Source organism: Rutidosis leptorrhynchoides, chromosome 4 (genome assembly GCF_046630445.1).
Source record: "Rutidosis leptorrhynchoides isolate AG116_Rl617_1_P2 chromosome 4, CSIRO_AGI_Rlap_v1, whole genome shotgun sequence".
NCBI lineage: Eukaryota > Viridiplantae > Streptophyta > Magnoliopsida > Asterales > Asteraceae > Rutidosis > Rutidosis leptorrhynchoides.
The window spans coordinates 198,565,289-198,589,188 of record NC_092336.1 but is presented as its reverse complement, the minus strand read 5'-3'; the positions used below and the strand labels follow the sequence as shown (position 1 = coordinate 198,589,188).

General features: G+C 34.6%; 1 protein-coding gene across 1 annotated transcript; it reads right to left on the bottom strand.

The window, feature by feature from the left end:
• Positions 1–1,062: 1,062 nt before the first annotated feature.
• LOC139841335 (uncharacterized) lies at positions 1,063–5,804 on the bottom strand. The gene is made up of 5 exons (XM_071831558.1): positions 5,507–5,804; positions 4,937–5,026; positions 4,746–4,847; positions 3,970–4,059; positions 1,063–1,190 (listed from the first exon to the last, which is right to left on the bottom strand). The coding sequence occupies exons 1-5, from the start codon at positions 5,802–5,804 to the stop codon at positions 1,063–1,065; spliced, it is 708 nt and encodes a 235-aa protein (XP_071687659.1).
• Positions 5,805–23,900: the final 18,096 nt, after the last annotated feature.

Below are 23,900 nucleotides of genomic sequence, written 5' to 3'. Positions count from 1 at the left end.
TGCTACAGTGATCGTCTTCTCCGGCAAAAATTCCGGCACCGGTAGTCTTCTCCGGCAAGATTCCGGCGAGTTGACCAAACTTTGACCGCATTTTCTGGGCTCGTTATAACTCCGTTTAAGTCGCCGTTTTTTGCGTTGGACTCGGTTCGACGAGACGAATCAAATGGTACACTCAAAATTGAATTTTGAGAAAACTTCCGAAAACCCAAAAACTCAACCAACGTCTCTAACCAAGCTCTGATACCACTTGTTAGGAAGAGGGGATCGCCTGGACGTTGGGAGATATAAATTTGAGAGAAAAACAACTCTATTACTCACAAGAATAGATTTACAGAGTATTACAAAACTCTTACAAAAAAACTCTCAAACTCACACACACTCTCTAGGTTGTGAGTACACTTCTCTGAGTGATTTAGGATGATTTACAATTGAGGTTTGCACCTCTATTTATAGTAAAAATTCTATGGCGGTTGAATGGTGTGAACGGAGATGGTGGGCGGCCGTCATCGTGTTCATCTTTGCTTCTTCTACATGGTGTTCAAAGAAGGCTACTTTGAACATCTAGAAGGTGAGTTTCTAGATTGTAAGCTGGAACTTTCAATTCTTACAACAAAATAAGTTTCAACTCTAAAGTTGCTAACTAACCATCATTATTGTAACTAAATTTATTAAGAGAACATGAATATGCTAACAGTTCTAATTGATATCAATTTCTGGTATCTACTAAACATAACAGTAGGATAAAAGTAACAAAACATATATCTTTGTTATTTATACAAACAACAAACATATGTGGTAAACTTTACCCAATATGCATATGCTATAAAACAACATATTTAGCCACTACTGGTAGCATCACTACAATAACACAACGAAAATACCTTGGGTCGTGAGCATAGCAGATAGCGGACGTCGTAAACTAAAAACAGGCGAGACATCACATGCGCATCAGGTATGCAAAACCGTGCCATTTTGCGTGAGAATTTACTGATTCGATCCTTTTACATTTAACCACAAAAATAAGTATGTAAAATGTTTTATAGATCAAGTAACAAAAGAACACTATAGATCAGATGTAACCTCTGAAAGGTACCTATCACTGTAAAGATCATCGAAAACCATGAAATTCTCATCCTTCCCAGACAATGCATCAAGAGAATTACTCAGTTTGTCTTCAATTTTCGGAATCCCTAATAATCAATTATTAAACATTAAACAAAAAAAATATAATATAAAAAATAGTTTTGTCAATTGTATAACATCAAGCCATCAAAATTTCATGACATAAGGAGCCTGAATTTCTAAAATTAATTACTATCATACCAAAGCATCAAATAGATCATCTTTTCTTTAGTTGTTCTATTGCTGACTTACGGCGTAAGACCCATGTGTGGGTTGATGTCGATATCCCTGTACACGACTCGTGGTATTCATTACTTTTTTAGTTAGATGTGTATCATTGTTCTACCGATTCGAAGAGTCGTTTATACATCATCATCACATCATTACTTCGGCATATATGGAGATTTCGAAATAATGTGCTTTTCGGTTTGTCTCGGATGAAGAAATATATTTTATTTGATTATATTAAAAATAAATTCTTTTAATTAGTTGAATAGTAGATCTAAATGTAATCCTTGTTGAGATGATTGGTTTGTAAAGTCATTGTAATGTTAATTCTTTTCTCCTAGTGCCTTACTAGGGGAGAGTGTGTTTTTGAATAAAAATCATGTTGTTCCAAAACAAAAATTGCAGTGTCCAACTTATATTAAGAGTTATGGATATTGATAAACTTGCCCTCACGTGCAATGAATGTACAATGATAAGACAAACTTTTTTATTGACCGTCATTCAAAGACTATCCACGAAAATTTGCAAATCGCAGACTGTCTAGATAGCAAACAGGATTATGAACTGGTTGAAGGATATGTAAGGCACGAAGCTTTTTAAAGCTTTTAGAAATTTTTAACTTTTATAAATAATTGTTATTTAATTATAAATTTCTTTTGATTAAAAGAGCTTAAAACTAGGGGTGGGTAAAACCGGATATCCGAAATTTCGGATATCCGAATTTCGGATATCCGAAAATTCGGATAGTGTATACGGTCATCCGAAATCCGAATCCGAAATTTCGGATATCCGAAATTTCAAATTCGGATACTGGATTATCCGAATATCCGAACTATATCTAATAAATGCAAAAAATACAAATGGCAATGCACATATTACATAACAAGTCACATACGCCTGAGTTCAACATTCTATAGTTCCTATTACAAAATGTTCAAAACACGATTAATACATCATCGTAAAATACATAACAACGTTCAAAATATGATTAACACATCATCGTAACACAAACATAACAGTTATATCTGGTTAACTGTTTATATAGAGATATTCATACAAATTATCTGCTTAACATAAATTGCTATATTTCTTATAACTTTTTATTGTGATTTATTTCTTATATAGTGATTTATTCTATATCAAATAATAACTTTATGTTTTCTAGAACGCGAATCAAGTTATAATTAGTATGTCATAATCGTTACAATAAAAATGATACAAATTCATCTTTTAAGGATGAACCAAACAAAAAGTGTATCCAAATATGAATGCAAGTTAGTTTCAACAAGAAAGAGTATTAATAAAAGTTCAAAGGATACTAACTTTACTCTTTGTAACGATTGATTGTTTCTATCTGTTATCTTTGTTCTTTTGACTCTTAAAAGTTAAAAGTTTAGTTTACATTGAAAGCTATAAGGTCCATAAGCGATAACATTGGGCTACTAAACTATAAATACAATAAATATATTAATAATAAGTGTACTTTATTTCGGATATCGGATTATCCGAAAATTTTGGAAAATTGATCCGATATCCGAATCCGAAAATCCGGATATCCGATTTTCGGATATCCGAAAATCCGGATATTCGAATTTTCGGATATTTTCGGATCGAATTTTCGGATAATTCGGATTGCAGATTCGGATATTATGTCCACCCCTACTTAAAACTATTAGATGTAGAAGACACTAAAAGCTAAAAAATAATAAAACTAGCGTTTGAGAAAAAACTTTTAACTTTTTGTCATTTACTCTTTATTATAACAATTCTAGCTACTCTCAAATATCTAAATACATATAAAAAAGTAACGACTATAGGCTAAAAGCTAATAGCCATCAGCTACAAACTACAAGTTAGTTTTTTCAAACATAAGACAAACCACGAGGACAATCCGGGTAATACTAACAACATTCGAGAAGTACTAGACAACATAAATTGCATAAAATATGCAAATATAATGAAACTGATAACGGTCACACCTTATATTTTAACACCCTTAAATAAAAATAAAAATAAAAAAACAATATAAACAAACCATTGGTCTAATATTCTATTCTATCAGTGATAAAATGACAATTCAACTAAGTCGTGACACTACAATATATAAACATTGCTACAGTATTTTGACTTACCTGACCTAAAAGATTCTTGGGTACTAAAAAATGTCATCAAAGATAGTTTTGTACTTCTAAGTTCTAACACATTTGCAGATTACAATATATATATATATATATATATATATATATATATATATATATATATATAACAGAAATATTTAGCTACGCTTATCAAAATGGTTAAAGTTGCCCATTCCATACCCACAAAAATTGTCAACTGACCAAAAAAGCCCAGCCTTTAGTGTGCAGCCCAAGAAACTAACCAAATCTTATTTACATCATCAGAACATTTTCACACACATAAAAGTAGTTAAAACTTTTAGCAATCCATGAAATACTGCTACAGATATAACGATAATTGATTAAAGATATCAATCAATAAATCAAAGGAAGGATTATTTTATTACAGGGATGCAATGTACAACTACAAAACATACGGTATCTAATGTCTATGCAATCTGCTTACAATTTAAGTCTGGATGTTATTATCTGCATTTTTTGCAAGCAACAGGTACAATCGTCTCTTCTTCCCAATTCCGTTTCATATTTACGCCGAGAAAACTGCACGGGAGTTGTGCTTTGATTTGCATACCTAAAAGTCACAATCAGCAATCATATTGAAAAGAACGAACAAAACACAGGTAACCCGTATTTAGTTAGGAGGTGGCAGAATGAGCGGGTCAAGAAGGTAAATAACATGTAAAATTGAGGCTCAAATTATGTGAATCGTGTAAGTGATTAAAAAATATTTTATTACATTGACAATATTATTTTCTGAAAAAGAGTCATGATGTTGTATGCATAGAAAGTACACTAAAGATGACTTTTGACCCGTTTGAGATGTTCGCCCCATTTGATCTTTTTTTTAACAGCAGTTTGGGATCACCCAGGGGACTAAACCACCCATGCGATCATCTCTCGCAGTTGCATAACCCGCCCCAACTGTTGCCCTAGAGAAAATCCGAGGGCATGGCCGATAAGACCCTCTCCCTGCTGCCCCGCAACGGGATGTGCGAAAGGCGACCTTGGGTGGATTTCAAGATCAAGGGAATATCCTTGTGTACAATGGTTGCCACTACAGGGAATCGAACTCCCAACCTCTAACAAAGAGGCATGTGCCATTACCACTAGACCAACAACACAAGGATCACCCCATTTGATCTTTTCGTTTTAACCACATTCATTCATTTGATTTTTGACTGTTAAATTAAGAAAGGGTCTAAACTGCCACCATTGATTATTTATTATATGAACTTGCTTCAACACCGAATAACTTACCTTGTTCATTGTCTACTTTTAATTTCTTTAAAGAAGAATTTAGATCATCTTGCTTTCTCTTCAGGCTAAATGGAATACTCACACCAATTCCCCTATTAATATCTACAAAGATAACCACCATTATACTCATTTCAACTTGTTTAATACAATAGCAAAGAGAATCAAGAAAATTTACAAATTCAATTAATTACCAAGATCATTGAACTTCTTTTTCTTGCTCAAGTTTGACTCCTCAAGTTTAGTTCTCCTGTTAAGAATCGCATTTTCTGAATCATGAACTCCTAAAAAATCACGAATTAGCATAAGAAAGTGTACCATGAGCATTAGTCTTGTATAGTTTTCAATGAGCTTAAATAACACATTCTTGAATACTATGTAACTTAACTGTTTTCCCTTTAGTAACTAAACTTATTTCAAATACAAATATACAAATCAGAGCAATGCTATATAAACCTATATTATAAGCCTAAAGATGCGCATAAATTGTATAACATTTGTCTATTGATTTCCCTATGTTAACATATCATAATAGATGAATATCAATATAAATTTCCTATACATCATAGAAAAAGTTGACTACAAGTCAACCTTTTTTTAAAAAGAGTCTAAACACAATAAACTCTTACTACGTATCATTTACACAATAACACACTCCAAGATACGAGTATATTATATAAATGTTCATATACTTAGATATATAAACAAAACAAACACGTGTAGATAGATAGAGAGTTTAATATAAGCAGGGTTTAAGGACTTACTTTTAGAACCGGGTTTAAGTAACTTGCCATCAACGATCAACGGTTGGGACCCACAAACTCCGGTAGAAAGTCCACGTAAGCTAAAAAACGAAACTAGAGATTTCCAGGTAACAGAGGAAGCAATAAGATCAACACCTCTACTAATAAAATGGCCGTTTAACTTCACCGTCGCAGGGTCCAATCCAAACGCGCGGGCAATAGCACCTAAATCAAGTCGTTGATGGTCAAGCGCAACCACTTGCGCAACCTTTGATAGCGCCGGGCAATATAGGTTTATCGTTCTTTTGGATTCCGACATGTTTTGTTCTTTTTAAGTTCTCAGCTGTTCTCGAAGTGTCTTGCAAATAATCTGACCTATTTCATGATTTAAACTTGACAAAATTTCTTCGCTAGTCCTTTAACTTTGTATTAAAAGTCATATGTGACCTTAAACTTTTTCCTTTTTACTTTGTTGACCTCAAACTATTAAGATATCTCACGAATGATCTTAGAGGTAACGAAAGCTAACTTTTTCGTGTTAAGTTATAACATGTGCACATCACGTGAGAGTACATTCGTCATTTTACTTACCTTTCGCTTTTAACTTCATCTTCATCTCAATGGCAACAATATTTCATATTTCTCTCGAATTCATGAATTATAACCCTGATGAAAATTTCAGGGTAAGTGTTTCCTAATCCTGCAAAACTAACACATTTTTGTTAAACATTCAACTTGTTTAAGCAGTTTCTAATTCGAAGAACTTATGCAAAATAAGTTTACAAGTTATGTTGGTCATGAATCTAACCGTAAAAAGTAAGAAAGCTAAAATTAAATTGAAGCCGCTAATAAGCCACACTACCTCATCAAACAGTAAGTTTCATCATTTTTGTGAGCGGTGGATACTTGTCTTATATATGATCAAAGCAGATCAATATAAAACTTATATGTCATATCTAAGATGTCATTAACAGGCCAAAAGTGCAAAGAAAGTAAGATGACGAAGGTACCCTCACATGATGTGCACATGTTATAACTTAACGGAAAAAGTTAACTTTCGTTATCTCCAAGGTCATCCGTGAGATGTCTTGATAGTTCGAGGTCAACGAAGTGTAAAAAAAATAAAAATTAAGGCCATCTACACGTTTGATACAAAGTTAAAGAACCAACAAAATTTTGTCTTTAAATTTTGTCATACGGTACAACTTTGAGATACGATACAAGTCTAGCATTATCGAAACCTATTTCAAAAAAATTCTAGCTTCACATAACCACTTCCTTGTCTCTATATTTTTCATTATATTTAATAAAGGAAAATGAAATAAGTATTCGAGAAAATAGAGAAGTGAGAATTTTCTAAACTATATTATAACCAGAATTATTGTTATCTTATATATTTACTTATTTTATTTATTTGTTAACATTTCATATTGATAAGGGTTAAATTTTAAACAGAAATATATATATATATATATATATATATATATATATATATATATATATATATATATATATATATATATATATATATATAGTGGTAGAATCAAGAGGGAAGTAACCATTCGAGGGGAAGCGGGGGGAAGCAAAAACTTTTTTTTTCGTTTTTTGAAAAAACTTTGTTCACGAACATTATAGATGAGATGAAAATATGAACATTTAGTAGAGACACTTTGTGATAAATGTTTTTATTTTGGCGAGAAAACGCTCGAGGAAGTAATATATATATAACAATTATCGTGTTTTTCGAGCGTATTTTGAGGTTTTAGCTATTGGGGTTTAGATATTAGGGTTTATATGGTTTAGATATTAGAGTTTAGAAATTTAGGGTTTAGGGTTTAGATTTAGGATTTAGATTGAGTTTTTAACACGGACGGTTTAGAGTTTAGGGTTTAGGGTTTGGTGTTTTGGGTTTATGGAATAAACCCAAAACACCAAACCCTAAACCCTAAACTCTAAATCGGGCTAAATTTTACTTCACAAAACATGGAAAAAAAACGTTCATATTCTTCACGAACAATATTATCTTGAATGTTATTTTTGTCGATCGTTTTTCCGCCTAAATAATAACATTCATCACGAAGTCTCTCTTCTAAATGTTCATATTTTCGCGTGATCTTGATGCCGAAAAAAAAAATTTCAAAAAAAACGAAAAAAAAAAATTACTTCCCCCCGCTTCCCCCCGATTGGTTACTTCCACATTGATCCTGCCCCTATATATATATATATATATATATATATATATATATATATATATATATATATATATATATATATATATATATATATATATATATATATATATATATATATATATATATATATATATATATTGTAGCGACCCGACCAAATCATGTTTGACGGCGCCGTCTACGTAGGTCCCATTACATGGTCATAAGTCTTTAAGACAAAGTTTGACCGAAAATATGTCGCATTCATTTCAAAGTAAAGATTGTTTCAAAGTTTACAAGAATTGTTCAACCAAAAGTTTCGTTACAAGTTGTAAGTACAAGTGAAACCTATGCGACACCGTTTTAAAGAAAGTCGAAAGACGCTCCATGTATGCACATATACTCGACATCCAATGCAAGTATCAAAATAATGAGCGGAAGCATGTTTCACATATCGTTCAAAGACCTGAGAAAAACATAGAAATCTATCAACGAAAACGTTGGTGAAATCATAGGTTTAAGTAACTAAGTGAGTAAAAGTAAGTCGAACCACAAGATTTGCAACATTGATGAAATAGTAGTACATTCAAAAAGTTAATATTCACGAGCACCCAATTATCAAGGCTTAACATTCCGTCCGTTGAACCCCATTAATAGTGCTAGAACAACACTGTTTCTCGAAAATATATTTCATCTGTGGACGGTAGCGAACCGTCCGAGATGAGAGTTTGTCAAACCCATATGGCCATACAACATAAGTTCACGCCTATACTTACACACTGCAAGAGTAACTAATGATAATCGAATTGAGGATTTTGTTCTAAACTCGTATGTAGAATGTTTGTTTTCCTCTACTTGTGTTCACTTAGTTAAAAAGAAATGTTTATGTTTTCTCATCCCAAATGTAAGTTCAAAAGAGTAAAAGTGGGACTATGATCTCACCTTGAGTGCAAGAGTACAGAGACACTTCAACAAGTAACGTACCAAGTACAACGCTAGTCTTGACCTAAACAAATAGGGTTGTATCAATAACTGTAAACACGATCGGTCAAAGATGTTCAATTAGTCCTATGGCTCGTTACGAATCGATTATGTAGCATGTGAATCAAATTGTCAAGTTTCATGCAAGATACAAGTATAGAATCATGTTAGAAAGATTGCATAATCATTTGGTTAAGTTTGACAAAAGTCAAACTTTGGTCGGGTCAAAGTCAACGAAAAAGTCAATGCGTTCGGGTCGGGTCTCGAACTATTTTTCTGAGGTTTTTATTCATATATAAGCATGTTAGAACAAGTTACATGTGAATCGGAGGTCCATAGACTATCAAACATTTTTCGTGTTTTGGACAAGAAAGACAAAATTAAAACTGTGCCTATTGTCGCGCCGCGACAAGGATCGCCGCGCCGCAGCACTTAGCGGGTGCTGGTACCTGGTCAGGCTCAATTGTCTAAGTCCCAAATCAAAACTCAAACAAACACAAAACACAAACCGTAAACACTTAGAACTCGTATCTTATATCGTTGGAAAACTTTTTTGACAAGGAACATAACTAAACTTGTTTCATCAAACAAAACATCATTTTCAATAACCGATTTCTCATCGTGTGATCATTTAAAGTCCATTTTCAAGTTTCAAGTTCACAAATGTATTTTACGTTTCGGGAATCCAATTCACACATATGGTATGCCGTTTTGAAGGTAATGAAACATGCATTACAACTAAACACTAACAATTAACATTTCATGGCATTCAAGCATCAAAAAGTTCATCTCAAGAACGATCAAACCCTAATCAAGAATCACAAAATCATTAATCATGTTTTTGAAGTTTTACAAATCAACCTACACATCAAAATGAAGCTAGTGATACTAGTAACACAATTAAAACATGAACTTTAACAATTTAACAACATTTAATCTTCCAAAATTAAAGATTAAGCAAACCCATTTTCAAGTGTTCAAACTAGTTACTCAAAACAACAAATCGAACAAACAAAACATATATTCATGTTATACACGAGCCATAGACACTAATTAACACTTTTATAATTCAAAAACATCAAGAACACAAAATCTAGTGATTTTAGAAAGTTACCCAAATGAGGTGAAATTTGTATCAAATTGTAGAGGATGAAGATAGGATTCCAAATATGTAATTTGTTTTGATGTTAGCTTCCAAATCCGAATTTAGATGATGAATCAATGGTTTAGGTGTTTGAGAGCATAAAAGGGAAGAAAGAAAAAGAGGAAAGGAGGTGATGAAATGAAGTGTGTGGTGGTGAGGAGTTACTAGTTAGTCAAGTTTCCCCGAGTGGCAAGATTAGTCCCTCAAGTTTGTAGTCGGGTGCGGAAATTAACCAAACGAATTATTTTAAATTACACGAGAGTACGGGAGACGTTATAATCCAATAACAGCAAAAAAAATTAAGAATATTAGCTAGCGGAGGATACGAATCTAGTTATGAAGGATATTATTGAAATAAAAAGACGGGCGTTAAAATAATTTAACGAAAAAAAATGCGGGATGTTACATTACCCACACCTTAAAAGAAATTTCGTCCCGAAATTTAGTTGTAAGTAATAGTCGTTGTTTCTTACTCGAGACCTTACGTTGTCAATGCTATGAATAAGTGTAGATACGTCCTTGGGCGTTCTCATGAACTTTGACATTCGGGATTTCACGTTGTATTAAGGCTTGGTTTTCGATCCATAATTTCAACCGGTCTTTCTACGAAGAGAAGTTTGTCATCGATGGTAATTTTATCTTGAAGAGTAGCGCGTTCCTGTTCCGTAGGACACGTCTCTAAGTTTGTTACATGGAACGTAGGGTAAAGGGGAACTTACTTGAGTCAGAAGTTCTAAACGGTAGGAAGCGGTTCCAATACGCCCCAAGGTTTCAAAAGGATTTATATATCGTGGGTTTAACTTTCCCTGATTCCCGAAACGGATTTCACCTTCCCAAGGTGCGGGTTCTCAATATTACTCGGTTACTGACTTGGGATTCGAGAGGTTTACGTCGAATATCGGTATAGCCCTTTTGGCGACTACGGGTCGTCTTGAGCCCTTCTCGGACCAGAACTATCTCAACGGTTATTTCTTAAATGATGTCGAATCTGATGATTTGCTTGTCATCTACTTCGGTCCAACGAAATTGAAGAAAAACACTTGTGGTGATGTAAGGTTTCGAAGAGAGCGGCGTTAATACACGAGTGGTAACTACTTTGTAAGAGGGATCAACTAAAGGCAACAATACAAGTTTGTAACATGTCTTTCCAAGATGTAAATCGTACGTTTATTTGGTCTGTCAGTTTGTGGATGATACGCGGTACTCATGTCTAAACGTGTTCCTAAGGCTTCTTGTAACCCTAGAAGTGAAATGGGTATTTCGATCCGGGATAATTGACAATGGTACACCGTGTTGGAAAAGAATTTCTTAAGATATGCTCGAACAAGTTAGTTAGGGTTCGGAACGTTGGTTGGGACAAGTTTCTGTTTCTCAAGGATTCCCGCGCCGCGGAAGATTTATCGATTTGAAAACGTTCGCTAGAGCAAGTTTCTTATCGGTTTCTGGAAACGTTCGTTAGGACTATTCACCCTTATGGCGAAATACCAGTGTAACGTGAAGAGTCTCTCCCTCCATGAAGAATTTAGAATAAAAGATTTCCTTATACTAAAGTACGAGCGAAAAAGATAGGAGTGAAATGAGGACTTAGAACATTGTGAGTTTATACCTTGAGGTAGCCATATCGCACATCTAGTGGTCAAATGTTGAGACTGGGTGGGGAAATGAGATAGTACACGTAGTTTTATAGTTCGAGGTTGAGTAGTAGTTGTCCGTATCAGGAGCACGAGGACGATAAGTCAAAGAGAAAGGAAGTATCCTTGGATTGTATGTTATCTTAGGTCCCAGTAATATCAGACGGTCATAGTGAAATAACAGTGTTATGTAACGTGGTACGTGGTGATGAGAAGATTGATCGGATCCATAATTAAGTATTCCAATCGTTCGTGCAAAAATAACGAATTTCAGTTTCCTTGATTTCGAGTCGAGAGAGTATGCCTTTCGGGTGTTCAAGTAGAAATATTTCCATATTTGAATTCTATTGTGTTACATGAATTTAGCTAGTAAGGTTGGTGTGAATAATCGCGTTAAAAGTTCGGACACGGAGAGGTTTAGTCCTTTCCTGGGGGAGTTAACGGGGTTAAAGGACGAGTAACACGAGAAAAAGTCGAAAATGAATCTGCGGTAATAACCGGCGAGATCTAAGATTTTACGAATACAAGTCAGAGTCGTGAGGGTTTCCAGATTACGTTTGGTTCCGATTGCGAGATGTGTTGTAATGCGTTGACCACTAACAACATGGTCTAGAAATTTGACTTCGTTTAACCAAAATTCTCACTTGGAGAATTCGGTATAGAGTTGCTCTTTTCTCAAGAGTTCGAGCGTAAGACGGAGACGTTGTTCGTTTTCTTCTTTACTTGAATAGGTTTAGACATTGTATATAAATACGATAATGGATTTGTCTAGATAAGTTTGCATACGCGGTGCCGGAGGTCTATGAATACAGACGGAGCCTTAGATAACTGAACGGCACTAAAAGAAATTTATAACTATCGTAGCGAGTTCGGAAAGCGATTTGTGAGACATCGTCTCCCTTAACCCTCAATTGATGATAACCAGAATGAAGGTCGATTTTGGAATACACGCGAGATCCTTGTAACGGTTCAAGAGGTTGCTGATACGGGGAAAAGGATATCGGTTCTTAACCGGAAATTACTTAGTTCGCAATAATCTATACATAATTGCAGGGAAACATTTCTCCTTAACGAATAGGTTTTAAGCTCCTTAGTTCTATAGGTGTCAAGTCAAAATTTAAATTATCCACCCAATAAGTTTAACGTACTTCCTCCGATAAAATTTATCGATACACAAAAATTTTTCGTTGGTCACTTAAATGGCGTAAGTAGTACCTAGGGAAAATGGTGGAGTGCAAAGAGTAGGCTCCTAGCCTTGGATACAAAACATTTATTGACATCCGAATCGAATAACATGAAACATGAGAATTTCGAGAAGAAACATACCCGTGACTAGTTGTCATCTCGGGCTTCCTCGGTGTTAATGTTGAAGTCGCGTGCGTTGGGGTTGATTTTCTTCTTTGGGCATTCATTCCTAAAATGACCCGTTTGGCCACATGCGTAGCAAGTGACCGACTTTTGTGTGCTGGGTCCCTTTTGTGTGACGGGGGTGGCACTTCCACAATGTTTGGCCATATGACCCCTTCCTTGGCATCGGCAGCAAATTAGCTTGCCACATTCACCAAAGTGATGTTTGTAGCATCTGTTTGTAGTGACCCGAACTTTTCCATTTTATATATATATATTAAATGAAATTGTTATTTACATGATTAAGTGTTTCCAACATGTTAAGCAATCAAACTTGTTAAGACCTGATTAATTGAAATAGGTTTCATATAGACAATTGACCACCCAAGTTGACCGGTGATTCACGAACATTAAAACTTGTAAAAACTATACGATGACATATATATGGTTATATATATAGTTAACATGATTTTATTATAAGTATGTATCTCATTAGGTATGTTAACAATGAGTTATATACATAAAAATGAGACTATTAATTTAAGAAACTAGAAAACGATATATATAACGATTATCGTTATAATAACGTCTTACTAGGTACATATGTATCATATTAAGATATTGATACACTTGGTTAATTATGTTAAATGATAAGTAAATATATTATTAAGTGTATTAACAATGAAATACATATGTAAAAATAAGACTACTAACTTAATGATTTCGAAACGAGACATATATGTAACGATTATCGTTGTAACGACATTTAACTGTATATATATCATACTAAGATATATTATATATCATAATATCATGATAATATAACAATTTAACATCTCATTTGTTATAATAAACAATGGGTTAACAACATTCAACAAAATCGTTAACCTAAAGGTTTCAAAACAACATTTACATGTAATGACTAACGATGACTTAACGACTCAGTTAAAATGTATATACATGTAGTGTTTTAATATGTATTCATACACTTTTAAAAGACTTCAAGACACTTATCAAAATACTTCTACTTAACAAAAATGCTTACAATTACATCCTCGTTCAGTTTCATCAACAATTCTACTCGTATGCACCCGTATTCGTACTCGTACAATACATAGCTTTTAGATGTATGTACTATTGGTATATACACTCCAATGATCAGCTCTTAGCAGCCCATGTGAGTCACCTAACACATGTGGGAACCATCATTTGGCAACTAGCATGAAATATCTCATAAAATTACAAAAATATGAGTAATCATTCATGACTTATTTACATGAAAACAAAATTACATATCCTTTATATCTAATCCATACACCAACGACCAAAAACACCTACAAACACTTTCATTCTTCAATTTTCTTCATCTAATTAATCTCTCTCAAGTTATATCTTCAAGTTCTAAGTGTTCTTCATAAATTCCAAAAGTTCTAGTTTCATAAAATCAAGAATACTTCCAAGATTGCAAGTTTACTTCCAAGTTTTCTAAATCCATTCCAAGTAATCATCCAAGATCAAGAAACCTTTGTTACTTACAGTAGGTTATCTTTCTAATACAGGGTAATAATCATATTCAAACTTTAATTCAATTTCTATAACTATAACAATCTTATTTCGAGTGGAAATCTTACTTGAAATTGTTTTCGTGTCATGATTCTGCTTCAAGAACTTTCAAGCCATCCAAGGATCTTTTAAAGCTAGATCTATTTTTATCATTTCTAGTAGGTTTATCCAAGGAACTTGAGGTAGTAATGATGTTCATAACATCATTCGATTCATACATATAAAGCTATCTTATTCGAAGGTTTAAACTTGTAATCACTAGAACATAGTTTAGTTAATTCTAAACTTGTTCGCAAATAAAAGTTAATCCTTCTAACTTGATTTTTAAAATCAACTAAACACATGTTCTATATCTATATTATATGCTAACTTAATGATTTAAAACCTGGAAACACGAAAAACACCGTAAAACCGGATTTACGCCGTCGTTGAAACACCGCGGGCTGTTTTGGGTTAGTTAATTAAAAACTATGATAAACTTTGATTTAAAAGTTGTTATTCTGAGAAAATGATTTTTATTATGAACATGAAACTATATCCAAAAATTATTGTTAAACTCAAAGTGGAAGAATGTTTTCTAAAATGGTCATCTAGACGTCGTTCTTTCGACTGAAATGACTACCTTTACAAAAACAACTTGTAACTTATATTTTCGACTATAAACCTATACTTTTTCTGTTTAGATTCATAAAATAGAGTTCAATATGAAACCATAGCAATTTGATTCACTCAAAACGGATTTAAAATGAAGAAGTTATGGGTAAAACAAGATTGGATAATTTTTCTTGTTGTAGCAACGTGAAAATTGGTAACAAATCTATTCCAACCATAACTTAATCAACTTGTATTGTATATTATGTAATCTTGAGATACCATAGACACGTATACAATGTTTCGACCTATCATGTCGACACATCTATATATATTTCGGAACAACCATAGACACTCTATATGTGAATGTTGGAGTTAGCTATACAGGGTTGAGGTTGATTCCAAAATATATATAGTTTGAATTGTGATCAATACTGAGATACGTATACACTGGGTCGTGGATTGATTCAAGATAATATTTATCGATTTATTTCTGTACATCTAACTGTGGACAACTAGTTGTAGGTTACTAACGAGGACAGCTGACTTAATAAACTTAAAACATCAAAATATATTAAAAGTGTTGTAAATATATTTTGAACATACTTTGATATATATGTATATATTGTTATAGGTTCGTGAATCAACCAGTGGCCAAGTCTTACTTCCCGACGAAGTAAAAATCTGTGAAAGTGAGTTATAGTCCCACTTTTAAAATCTAATATTTTTGGGATGAGAATACATGCAGGTTTTATAAATGATTTACAAAATAGACACAAGTACGTGAAACTACATTCTATGGTTGAATTATCGAAATCGAATATGCCCCTTTTTATTAAGTCTGGTAATCTAAGAATTAGGGAACAGACACCCTAATTGACGCGAATCCTAAAGATAGATCTATTGGGCCTAACAAACCCCATTCAAAGTACCGGATGCTTTAGTACTTTGAAATTTATATCATATTCGAAGGGTGTCCCGGAATGATGGGGATATTCTTATATATGCATCTTGTTAATGTCGATTACCAGGTGTTCACCATATGAATGATTTTTATCTCTATGTATGGGATGTGTATTGAAATATGAAATCTTGTGGTCTATTGTTACGATTTGATATATATAGGTTAAACCTATAACTCACCAACATTTTTGTTGACGTTTAAAGCATGTTTATTCTCAGGTGAATACTAAGAGCTTCCGCTGTTGCATACTAAAATAAGGACAAGATTTGGAGTCCATGTTTGTATGATATTGTGTAAAAACTGCATTCAAGAAACTGATTTTGATGTAACATATTTGTATTGTAAACCATTATGTAATGGTCGTGTGTAAACAGGATATTTTAGATTATCATTATTTGATAATCTACGTAAAGCTTTTTAAACCTTTATTTATGAAATAAAGGTTATGGTTTGTTTTAAAAATGAATGCAGTCTTTGAAAAATGTCTCATATGGAGGTCAAAACCTCGCAACGAAATCAATTAATATGGAACGTTTTTAATCAATAAGAACGGGACATTTTAGTTGGTATTCGAGCGTTGGTCTTAGAGAACCATAAAATTTGCATTAGTGTGTATTATCGAGTTTGTTAGGATGCATTAGTGAGTCTGGACTTCGACCGTGTTTTCTTTAAAAATGATTGCTTAACATTTTTGTTGGAAACTATATATTATTAACATGTATATATTATGTGATATATTAATCTCTTAACATGTTTGATATTGTGTGATAGATGTCTGCCTCTAGCACATATCCCATTGACTCACCTAATAATAACGAAGAGTCGAATATATATTGTATTGATTCACAAATTCCCGAAGAAGAACCGGAAGAAGAATCAGAACCGGAAGAAGAATCAGAACCGGAAGAGGAGGAACCGGAGGAGGAAATAGAACCGGTGGGGGAAATAATAAAACGGTTAAGTAAAAGAAAATCCTCAACCAACCGACCAAGGTTAATTATGGTCAATGGTGTTTCCGCCAAGGAAGCAAAATATTGGGAGGATTACCAATTCTCCGATGAATCGGATTCCGACGAGAATTCCGATGATGTTATAGAAATTACCCCAACTGAATTTAAAAAAGTAAAAGAAAATAATAAGGGAAAGGGCATAAAAATAGAGAAATCTAATTCCAACCCCGATGAACTTTATATGTATCGTCAACCCCGAAGTCCTTAAGTTGTAACAATGACCCGGGAACCTCTAAACCACCAGGTTTTTCTAAACCGTTGTGGAAAACGACAGCTCGTATTAGGGGAACATCATATATCCCTAGAAACTTGGCAAAACGAACCAAAACCGAAGAAGAAGAAACGAGCGAGTCGGAATAAGATAGTTGTATTCGTGTGGTGTAATATATGTAATATAGTGTGCTTATGCTTTATGATATATGTAAAAATTGCTTGTATTAATAAGTATTTTTTTTATGAATCTAACTCTTGTCTATTTTACAGTATAAAAACACAAAATGGATAGACAACCCAATATTTTAAGAGACCTACCTGGAGACATGATTGATGAAATCTTGTCTAGAGTCGGTCAGAATTCTTCGGCACAACTATTTACGGCGAAATCAGTTTGTAAGACATTCGAAGAACGTTCCAAGAATGTCTTGGTTTATAAGAGACTTTCGTTTGAAAGATGGGGGATATCACATTGGGAAACCCATAAGTTACGATGTGTTTACTTTGACGCATATATTGCGGGAAACCCAAATGCTATTTTACGCAACGGGTTAAGAAATTATTTTGACTCAATGTATCAGAATATAGGACTTCATGATTTAGAAAAAGCGGCTAACATGCAACATAAAGAAGCATGCTATGCTTACGGGTTAGTAATGTTCGCTTCTCACCAAAGTGAGAAAAAGAACATCGGGCTACAACTATTAAACAAAACGTTCCCACAAGTGACGGAGTCGGTAATTGGGGTAAGAAATGAGGTTTTTAGGTTATTACGAGACTGTTGGTCATTACGTATCCCTCGTCCCTTTGACGACGTTACAACACGCTGTCTTATCAACGGCCATAACGGTTATGTTCCACAAGACCAAGGATGGGAAGTAGTCCTAGTAAAACCAGAATGCATGACTTGTTTCTGGACGTATGAATTACGTCTCTTTATTGCCTTTGGTGAACAACTTGCGTACTAGCTAGAATTATCTTCACAACTATCTTGTATCAAAGTTATTGTGTGCTATATTTCATGCTTTATGTAAAATAAGCGGTATTGTAAGTTTGTAAAATATTGTATAAAAGTTTGAACGCGAAATATTATTATAATCAGTTTTTCATATAGAATTGTAGTAGTTGAATTGTATATTAGCTACTAAGTATGAACTTAACGGGTAGGTACTACCCGAATTTAAACTTATAAAACGCTAATATGAAGAAAAAGCTTTTATAAATGAGTTCATATTATGCTACGAAATACTATTAACTACTCTTAATATTCTGTATGATTAACTTGTTCCATTTGACTATTTTGAAGGAAATGGCACCGACTACTCGACACACCGTGAATATGAATGAAGAGGAATTCCGTACTTTTCTAGCTTCAAACATAGCCGCAGTACAGGCTGCGCTACATACCAACAATAACCTTGGATCTAGCAGTACAGGAAATCGTGTAGGATGCACCTACAAAGAATTCACTGCCTGCAAACCTTTGGAATTTGATGGAACCGAAGGACCGATCGGATTGAAACGGTGGACCGAGAAGGTTGAATCGGTGTTTGCCATAAGTAAGTGTACTGAAGAGGACAAAGTGAAGTACGCTATGCATACCTTCATAGGTTCTGCGTTAACATGGTGGAATACCTATCTAGAGCAAGTGGGACAAGATGATGCGTACGCACTACCGTGGTCAGCATTCAAGCACTTGATGAACGAGAAGTACCGTCCCAGAACCGAGGTCAATAAGCTCAAGACAGAACTTAGAGGGTTACGAACCCAAGGATTTGATATTACCACGTACGAAAGACGATTCACAGAATTGTGCCTATTGTGTCCGGGAGCGTTCGAATATGAGGAAGAGAAGATCGACGCGTTTGTGAAAGGATTACCGGAAAGAATCCAAGAAGATATAAGTTCACACGAGCCCGCCTCCATACAACAGGCATGTAGAATGGCTCACAAACTAGTGAACCAGATTGAGAAAAGAATTAAAGAACAGACGGCTGAAGAGGCCAATGTGAAGCAAGTCAAAAGAAAGTGGGAGGAAAACGGTGATAAGAATCACCAATACAACAACAACAGCAATTACAATAATAATCGCAACAATTATCCCAACAATCGCAACATCAATCGCAACTACAACAATCGTCCCAACAACAATAACAATCGCAACAACAACAACAACAATCAGAAGCAGCTATGCCAAAGGTGTGAAAAGTATCACTCGGGGTTCTGCACCAAATTTTGCAACAAGTGTAAAAGAAATGGTCATAGCGCGGTGAAGTGGGAGGTCTACGGACCAGGGGTTAACAGAACGAAAGGAACAAATGGTGTCGAAACGAGTAATGGCGGAGCAAGTAGTGTCGGAGCAAGTTATGCCAATGTAGTTTGTTATAAATGTGGAAAATCGGGCCACATTATTAGAAATTGCCCGAACCAGGAGAACACGAATGGACAAGGCCGCGGAAGAGTTTTCAATATTAATGCGGCAGAGGCACAGGAAGACCCGGAGCTTGTTACGGGTACGTTTCTTATTGACAATAAATCTGCTTACGTTTTATTTGATTCGAGTGCGGATAGAAGCTATATGAGTAGAGATTTTTGTGCTAAATTAAGTTGTCCATTGATGCCGTTGGATATTAAATTTTTACTCGAATTAGCAAACGGTAAATTAATTTCAGCAGATAATATATGCCGAAATCGAGAAATTAAACTGGGTAGCGAAATATTTAAGATTGATTTGATACCAGTAGAGTTAGGGAGTTTTGATGTAATAGTTGGCATGGACTGGCTGAAGAAGGTGAAAGCAGAGACCGTATGTTATAAAAATGCAATTCGCATTGTACGAGAAGAAGGAGAACCCTTAATGGTGTACGGAGAAAAGGGCAACATGAAGCTACATCTTATTAGTAATTTGAAGGTACAAAAACTAATAAGAAAAGGTTGCTATGCTGTTCTAGCACATGTCGAGAAAGTACAAACTGAAGAAAAGAGCATCAATAATGTTCCCGTCGCAAAAGAATTTCCCGATGTATTTCCGAAAGAATTACCGGGACTACCTCCACATCGATCTGTTGAATTTCAAGTAGATCTTGTACCAGGAGCTGCACCAATAGCTCGTGCTCCTTATAGACTCGCACCCAGCGAGATGAAAGAACTGCAAAGCCAACTGCAAGAACTATTAGAACGTGGTTTCATTCGACCAAGCACATCACCATGGGGAGCTCTGGTTTTGTTTGTCAAGAAGAAGGATGGTACATTTAGGTTGTGTATTGACTACAGAGAGTTGAACAAACTTACCATCAAAAACCGTTATCCACTGCCGAGAATTGACGACTTATTTGATCAACTACAAGGCTCGTCGGTTTATTCGAAGATCGATTTACGTTCTGGATATCATCAAATGCGAGTAAAGGAGGATGATATTCCAAAAACTGCTTTTAGGACGCGTTATGGTCATTACGAGTTTATGGTTATGCCGTTTCGATTGACTAATGCACCAGCTGTGTTCATGGACCTTATGAACCGAGTGCGTGGGCCATATCTTGACAAGTTTGTCATTGTTTTCATTGATGACATACTTATTTACTCAAAGAATGATCAAGAGCACGAAGAACATTTGAGAAAAGTGCTAGAAGTATTGAGGAAAGAAAAACTGTACGCTAAGTTTTCAAAGTGTGCATTTTGATTGGAAGAAGTTCAATTCCTCGGTCACATAGTGAACAAAGAAGGTATTCAGGTGGACCCGGCAAAGATCGAAACCGTTGAAAAGTGGGAAACCCCAAAAACTCCGAAGCATATACGTCAATATTTAGGATTGGCTGGTTACTACAGAAGATTCATCCAAGATTTTTCAAAAATAGCAAAACCTTGACTGCATTAACGCATAAAGGGAAGAAATTTGAATGGAAGGATGAACAAGAGAAGGCGTTTCAATTATTGAAGAAAAAGCTAACTACGACACCTATATTGTCATTGCCTGAAGGGAATGATGATTTTGTGATTTATTGTGACGCATCAAAGCAAGGTCTCGGTTGTGTATTAATACAACGAACGAAGGTGATTGCTTATGCGTCTAGACAATTGAAGATTCACGAGCAAAATTATACGACGCATGATTTGGAATTAGGCGCGGTTGTTTTTGCATTAAAGACTTGGAGGCACTACTTATATGGGGTCAAAAGTATTATATATACCGACCACAAAAGTCTTCAACACATATTTAATCAGAAACAACTGAATATGAGGTAGCGTAGGTGGATTGAATTGTTGAATGATTACAACTTTGAGATTCGTTACCACCTGGGGAAGGCAAATGTGGTAGCCGACGCCTTGAGCAGAAAGGACAGAGAACCCATTCGAGTAAAATCTATGAATATAATGATTCACACTAACCTTACTACTCAAATAAAGGAGGCGCAACAAGGAGTTTTAAAAGAGGGAAATTTAAAGGATGAAATACCCAAAGGATCGGAGAAACATCTTAATATTCGGGAAGACGGAACCCGGTATAGGGCTGAAAGAATTTGGGTACCAAAATTTGGAGATATGAGAGAAATGGTACTTAGAGAAGCTCATAAAACCAGATACTCAATACATCCTGGAACGGGGAAGATGTACAAGGATCTCAAGAAACATTTTTGGTGGCCAGTTATGAAAGCCGATATTGCTAAATATGTAGGAGAATGTTTGACGTGTTCTAAGGTCAAAGCTGAACATCAGAAACCATCAGGTCTACTACAACAACCTGAAATCCCAGAATGGAAATGGGAAAACATTACCATGGATTTCATTACTAAATTGCCAAGGACTGCAAGTGGTTATGATACTATTTGGGTAATAGTTGATTGTCTCACCAAGTCAGCACACTTCCTACCAATAAGAGAAGATGATAAGATGGAGAAGTTAGCACGACTGTATTTGAAGAAAGTCGTCTCCAGACATGGAATACCAATCTCTATTATCTCTGATAGGGATGGCAGATTTATTTCAAGATTCTGGCAGACATTACAGCAAGCATTGGGAACTTGTCTAGACATGAGTACTGCCTATCATCCACAAACTAATGGGCAGAGCGAAATGACGATACAAACGCTTGAAGACATGCTACGAGCTTGTGTTATTGATTTCAGAAACAGTTGGGATCGACATCTACCATTATCAGAATGTTCCTACAACAACAGCTACCATTCAAGCATTGAGATGGCGCCGTTTGAAGCACTTTATGATAGAAAGTGCAGGTCTCTGATTTGTTGGAGTGAAGTGAGGGATAGACAGATTACGGGCCCGGAGATAATACAAGAAACTACCGAGAAAATCATCCAAATTCAACAAAGATTGAAAACCGCCCAGAGTCGACAAAAGAGCTACGCGGACAGTAAAAGAAAAGATATAGAGTATGAAATTAGAGAAATGGTCATGCTTAAGGTTTCACCTTGGAAAGGCGTTGTTCGATTTGGCAAACGGGGGAAACTAAATCCAAGGTACATTGGACCATTCAAGATTATAGATCGTGTCGGACCAGTAGCTTACCAACTGGAGCTACCTCAACAACTCGCAGCTGTACATAACACTTTCCATATCTCAAATTTGAAGAAATGTTTTGCTAAAGAAGATCTCACTATTCCGTTGGACGAAATCCAAATCAATGAAAAACTTCAATTCATTGAAGAACCCGTCGAAATAATGGATCGTGAGGTTAAGAGACTTAAACAAAACAAGATACCGATTGTTAAGGTTCGATGGAATGCTCGTAAAGGACCCGAGTTCACCTGGGAGCGTGAAGATCAGATGAAGAATAAATACCCGCATTTATTTCCAGAAGATACGTCAACACCTCCAACTGCTTAAAATTTTGGGACGAAATTTATTTAACGGGTAGGTACTGTAGTGACCCGAACTTTTCCATGTTTATATATATATATATATTAAATGAAATTGTTATTTACATGATTAAGTGTTTCCAACATGTTAAGCAATCAAACTTGTTAAGACTTGATTAATTGAAATAGGTTTCATATAGACAATTGACCACCCAAGTTGACCGGTGATTCACGAACGTTAAAACTTGTAAAAACTATACGATGACATATATATAGTTATATATATAGTTAACATGATTTTATTATAAGTATGTATCTCATTAGGTATGTTAACAATGAGTTATATACATAAAAATGAGACTATTAATTTAAGAAACTAGAAAACGATATATATAACGATTATCGTTATAACAACGTCTTACTAGGTACATATGAATCATATTAAGATATTGATACACTTGGTTAAATATGTTAAATGATAAGTAAATATATTATTAAGTGTATTAACAATGAAATGCATATGTAAAAATAAGACTACTAACTTAATGATTTCGAAACGAGACATATATGTAACGATTATCGTTGTAACGACATTTAACTGTATATATATCATACTAAGATATATTATATATCATAATATCATGATAATATAACAATTTAACATCTCATTTGTTATAATAAACAATGGGTTAACAACATTCAACAAGATCGTTAACCTAAAGGTTTCAAAACAACATTTACATGTAACGACTAACGATGACTTAACGACTCAGTTAAAATGTATATACATGTGGTGTTTTAATATGTATTCATACACTTTTGAAAGACTTCAAGACACTTATCAAAATACTTCTACTTAACAAAAATTCTTACAATTACATCCTCGTTCAGTTTCATCAACAATTCTACTCGTATGCACCCGTATTCGTACTCGTACAATACACAACTTTTAGATGTATGTACTATTGGTATATACACTCCAATGATTAG